The 5951-nt window shown below is 38.6% G+C and overlaps 1 protein-coding gene across 1 annotated transcript; it reads left to right on the forward strand.

Annotated features, from left to right (window-relative positions):
- The first annotated feature begins 861 nt into the window (after positions 1-861).
- Positions 862-2378, forward strand: LOC117800630 (thymosin beta-15A). The gene is made up of 2 exons (XM_034653189.1): positions 862-1005; positions 1934-2378. Exons 1-2 carry the CDS (start codon positions 906-908, stop codon positions 1969-1971), a joined length of 138 nt encoding a protein of 45 aa, XP_034509080.1. The 5' UTR covers positions 862-905; the 3' UTR covers positions 1972-2378.
- Positions 2379-5951: the final 3573 nt, after the last annotated feature.

A 5951-nucleotide genomic window follows, 5' to 3' on the forward strand; every position in this document is an offset into this window, starting at 1 on the left:
CTGCTTGGGGGCCTCTCCATTCTACTCTGGGCACTAGACGTGTCTTACCTCTACCAGGGTGGGGCCAGGCACGCGCTTGAGAGCTCTGTTTTCTGGTCTCTAGGGTCTCCTATTGTCTCTTCTTGACAAATCCGGAATGGTTACAGGGCACCTCATCTCCTAACCTTTCCCTTTGCAGAGAAAATATGGTGAAATAAAAATCAACTCTATTTCTTTACCCCGTTTTGCTGAAGTCCTTGGTCTGATTCTAATTAGCTATGTTTTCGTACAGCATTTACAATCCAGTGCTATAAGGAGCTAGCTAGTATGAGACATGTAATTAGTTAACGATCAGATTGAATCCCTTCACTCTCTTATTGTGGCTCCTTAATCTACTGTCTTTGGACAGATAAAATGGAAAGAAACTAGTACAACTTTTTAACCACGCTTTTTTGTGTGCTGCTCCTATCCCCCAGAAAAAGTGCCCCCCAAAAGTAATTGACTAGAAAGTAAAGATGCTCAAATAGTGCTATCTGTTGTGACAAATTCCTCAGCTGGTTAAACTCAGTCCTTATTTTTTCTTCTCTCCCTATCTGCTCATGTGTTTCTATCACCTTCATTTTACCTTTGCTGTGATTTTAAGAGTCAGACATATTGACTCCTGTTTCTAGAGCATCTTGGTTTCTGGTGCATCCTGATTCAGTGGCATTTACTGCTTATCAGAAATAGGGTAATGACACGGAATAAAAAGTGTTCTAATAAAAACATGACATTTCTAAGATCTCCTTGTTTCCTGTTGAAAATCAGCAGGCAAAATACGCATTAATATTAAATGTGAGAATTTTGGCTGTTACTTCTTAGTCTGATAATAGTTCTACCAGATAGGTTTATTAAATGTTTTTTTTTCAGTCTTTTTTTCAGTCAAGATGAGTGATAAGCCAGATTTGTCTGAAGTGGAGAAGTTTGACAGGTCAAAACTGAAGAAAACTAATACTAAAGAAAAAAATACTCTTCCCTCAAAGGAAAGTAAGTCATGGGGGCTTTCTAGTTGAGACAAACAATGTTGAAAGTTGATAGGTTCAGTAAATAAACTCTTCTTGTATATTTTGCCACAAAGTAAGCAATAATTAAAGTACTAATGTATTTAATACAACATCTAAAAATATCAAATACTTGCTTCTTACCTGGCTTATATGAGTGGTTCTCACAAAATAGGCCCTAGTAGTAATGGGAGAATTTTTTTAAAACTGGTTTTTTTGGTTGTTGAAAAAAATTACTAAAAGCCACATTAAAACCAATCTTGGGATATTGGACTCAGTAGTATAAACATCTTAGTTTTGTCCAATTTTGGGGGTTTTTTTGCCATTTTTATGCATCTAACAATTTGGGTCTGTGATCTCATCCCTAGAGAGCTGTATAAATTTTATGGTTTGGGCCTTCTCTACCTGATGGCAAAATGAGGTGGGAGAACCAGTTTGGCTCTTGGGTATACTCAGGTCTTCCAGGGATCAAGAAATCAGTTTTGCCCTCCTGACTTACAGTCTCCTGCAGAAACTCTAAACCAAGGGGCACATTTTTTCATGTCACCATTATTTGAAAGTTCCAAAGTTAGAATTGTCTGAAATGGTATATCTTTCTAATTGTATAGGGATAGATAAATCTGAAAAAAATGTTTCAGTTCCTCTTCATTCTTAAAATAATATATGGTAAAAAATGGCAACAGCATAGATCTACCTCTTAAATGGGGGGGAAAAACCCTGCAGTTGATGTAGATTCTAATGTAGATTCAGGTGGTTTACACACACACACACACACACACACACACACACACACACACAACTGTAAGCAGGCATGGCAGCTTTCAGTGAGTTAGAAAAGTGCTTTTGGGGAAGAAATTGAACTTAATCTTAGAAAAATACCTTCTTAACATTTTTTTTTGTTTTTTTTTCCCCAGCTATCCAGCAGGAGAAAGAGTGTGTTCAAACTTCATAAGATGGGAATCTTCTCCCAAGAGCAGTTTTCAACAATGCCTGAGTAGACGTCTTGGTTTGGGGCTTGTTTTTTTGTAAACCTATGTGCTTGTAGAGATTTTAGGCACTGTCTAATGCTTCACACCCATACTCCCTGGCTGAGGTCAGGAGTAGCCAATGTTCCCTTATGTTCATTTTTAAACTTTCCATTGGTGCATAAACTCCAGCTGGCAAAGGTTGTCCACAGTCCCACCATTGATAACCTTTGTGTGTGAAGTCCTTCCACCCCCTACAGGATCGGCTACTTTTCACCCTCTACAATGGATGTCTCCATTGCTCCATAATCTTCATAAAGTGGCATGGGTTTGCAGCTTCTCACAGTTTGTTTTCATTTCTAATGTAGCAATAAAATAATAAGTAAAATCAATACATTAAGGCTCCTGTGGTTCATTCCTAGTGGTCTTCTAAGGAATGAAAGTACCCAGGGTACTCTTTTCAACCAAGCAAAATGGTTGCAGGAAAGACACTTCTGCAGATCATTCTCGTGGAATAGGCTCTTATCTGTCCAGGTGCAGTGGGTCCTGACTTAGTGATGCTAGGTGCTTTTTCCTTAGAGTTGGAATCATACAATTCGAGAACCTTGGAAGGAGAGGTCATGTGGACTAGCCTTCTTATCTCAGAAATGAAGAAATGAAAACATCTGAAGTGATGATCTAAGGCAAATAAGAGTTGGAATTCTAGCTGGGCTCTCTTGCTTTCTCAAATGTGCTTTTAAATTAAATGGAAGGAGATGCCCAAGCCTGGTGATGCATGCAGAAGGGCATAGGAGGCACATGCTAGCACACACTGTACTAAGCACATCACATCTTACTATTAAGCAGAAACTCAAGTATACCTGCTGGTAACCCACAGCACTGAACCTCTGGTCGGTCTCCCTGTCCTGAACAAAATTCACTATCTTAATGAACCAAGTATTTGGTATTCATGGTGAGCATTAAGTGTTATGGACTGAATTGTTCTCCCCCACCTCCAAAAAAATTAATATGTTGAAGCCCTAACCCCCAATGTGACTGGATCTGGGGATAGGGTATTTAGGAGGTAATTAAGGTTAATTGAGGTCCTAAGGATGGGGCCCATCTGATAGAACAGTGGCCTTAAGAGGAAGAAGCACTAGAGATCTCTCTCCCTGCCATGTGAGGACACAAGGGAGTGGCCATCTGCAAGACAGGAAGAGAGTTCTAAGCAGAAACTGATCCTGCAGGACCTTGTTCTGGGACTTCTTTCCTCCAGAACCGTGAGAAAAATTGCTATTGTTTAAGCCACCCAGTCTATGGTATTTTGTTATGGCAACTCAAACTGACCAATACAATAAGGAACACATGTAAATAGGCAAGTTCCGATACCTGCCCATAAACAATACTGTCATCACTGAAAACTTATAAGAACCAATCACCTAGAATCCCACGAATCAGAAGTATCAACATTTGAGTGTATGACAATCCAGACTGGTTTATTAATATTTGTATATTTTCCTACAAAAAGCGATTATGCTGTCCGTACCTATTTGAAACCTCAGGTATTATCTTACCACCTCCTTCTAAGGGCTGACATCCTTAAATAATGACTGGTTTTATAGGATGTGGAAGCTGTTTTCAATAACATAAACTTCAATAAGTAAAACAGTAGATGGGTTAACTCTGATCAAATGTCAGTTAGGTAACACAATCACAAGGCTTAGTGTAGCCAGAAGATTTGAGAGTTTGAAGTAACCATGTTGGTCATCAATACCTTACCTCTTGCCTGAATTATCTGGCAGTCACTCAGCTTCTTGCTGTGACAGGCTGCTTACACTGTGCCCAAACCTGCCTTCCTATAGCTTCTATCCAATAGTCCTAGGACTGTGTGCTGGAGACCCAAACAATGTAGTTGTCCCTCCTCATATATTTGAAGTCAGCTGTTGTATGCCTACCTCTATACCTCCAAGGCTTCTCCTGATGACACTTCTCTGATCCTCTGAATCCAACTAACATGAATGGGGAACATTCTGGTTGCTGATGTGCTCAAGTATGCTCATGATGAGATCTCTTTGCATCCTGATTCTGTCATCCAATACATTTGCTCTGCTTTCAACATTGCTATTTGCAAATTTGAGAAGCATACTGTACATCCACGATGGATTCAGCAACCTCTGCATTTGCATATCATTTAGGCTGCATTTGCACAAGATTAGGATTATTTCAAAGGGCCTGACAGAAAGAATGAACTTTGTCAGGTGAGCTGGGATTGGATAATAACCCATTGTTCAGTCGCATCTGTTAATAATAGTTTCATTAATATTGATTCTATTCTGAACAGTATACGTGTTAGGCTGAAATGAGAGGTACATGGTGGCAGGTGAAAGACGTAGCTGCTAAGTGAGTACTCATACAGATGTGAGATGGGAACAGCAATTGCTCACCTAAAGTAGTTTTACTCAGCATTTCTTTTTTTCTTTTTCTTTCTTTCTTTTTTTTTTTTTTAAGTAGGCTCCATGCCCATTGTGGAGCCCAATGCGGGGCCTGAACTCAGGATCCTGAGATCAAGATCTGAGCTGAGATCAAGAGTGGGACGTTTAACCGACTGAGCCACCCAAGTGCCCCTCAGCAGTACTTAAATATATAATGTGGGGAAACCCTTCTAGTTACTAGATTCACTTGCTTGTCTAACCAGAGCCATAGTTTTCCCACAATAAGCTCACTAATATTAGGGATTGAGATTTAAGGCCCTGAACAAACAAGGAAGGAAAAATATATCAGACACCTATTTCCTCCTCAGTCTCTAAGGGCGAACACCCAGGAACACTTACTGGTTCACACTTCGCCTGCTCCCACTTTGAGCCAATGGCTGTGGTTCAGGGTCTGCAGGTCCGTTATTGGCTGAACCAGTGCAGGGTGGGGCTTGGGCTACTCTGATTGGATGTTCCCATCATCCCCTGAGGCATAACTGTAGGTTCTGAAGCTTTGCATTTTAAAAAAATAAAAGAGTATAAAAAAAAAACCCAAAAGAGTGTAGACCAGAAAACAATAGATTTGGATAAATCTGAGCTAGTTTGACTAGTTACTTCAGTTCTAGGAAGCTTGAAAAAGGCACTATTTTATGAACGTCCTGATATAGCTATTTCTGTACTGTGGCTCCTGGTAATTTATTTAAATGAACTCCACAGCAGGGGTCGTGTTGAAAAAAGTCTTTATGGGGTATTTTGTTTTATGAATAATGTTTCCCCCAGTTTGATGCTTGTAATTTATTATTTACAGCAGTAAAGCTGTTTCTCTTATTTAAAAAGTCTTTTCTGCAATGCAACACCAAATTTATTAATAATATTTGAAGTAGAATTTTTGTATCCTCCTTTATAAATGGGACTTCTCAGAAATTTGTTTAGCACACATTCTTCAATAAGTTTTTGCCATCATATTGTATTTTCTTGAAATAAGAATGAGGTTTTTTTCTTCATTATCTGGAACTATTTTGTTAGCAGTTGAAGGTTTGATAAGACAAACCCTTGGAAGCCAGGCCATTTGGGACCATAACTCGTTGATGACCTCTATTTCTTCAATTCTTTGTTTGATTCAATTTCTATAATTGGTTTGGTTTTATAATTTGCTTGGTTCAAATTTAAACTGTTTTGCATTCATACATGTAGAAATATGTTTGCATGTATTATCAGAAATTCCAAAAGGGTTGGGTTTTAATTATAAAATATTTCCCATTTTATTGGTAACTTTTCTCTCCTTAAGGAGGTTTCTTAGAGAATTAGGTTAATATATATTTTTCATCCAATAGCTCTTATATATTATTCATCAATATTAGCATTTAACATATTTTAGGATCCAAGTATTGATAAGAAAATTTTATTTATTTTTTTCTTTTTTTAAAAAATATTTTATTTATTTATTGCCAGCAAGAGAGGGAACACAAGCAGGGGGAGTGGGAGAGGAAGAAGCAGGCTCCCAGCAGAGGAGCCTG

The sequence above is a fragment of the Ailuropoda melanoleuca genome, unplaced genomic scaffold, assembly GCF_002007445.2.
Source record: "Ailuropoda melanoleuca isolate Jingjing unplaced genomic scaffold, ASM200744v2 unplaced-scaffold73452, whole genome shotgun sequence".
NCBI lineage: Eukaryota > Metazoa > Chordata > Mammalia > Carnivora > Ursidae > Ailuropoda > Ailuropoda melanoleuca.

Coding starts and splice junctions, on each gene's coding strand:
- LOC117800630 (XM_034653189.1), top strand. CDS start 906: ATGAGTGATAAGCCAGATTTGTCTGAAGTGGAGAAGTTTGACAGGTCA. Junction 1,006..1,933: donor TACTCTTCCCTCAAAGGAAA/GTAAGTCATGGG, acceptor TTTTTTCCCCAG/CTATCCAGCAGGAGAAAGAG.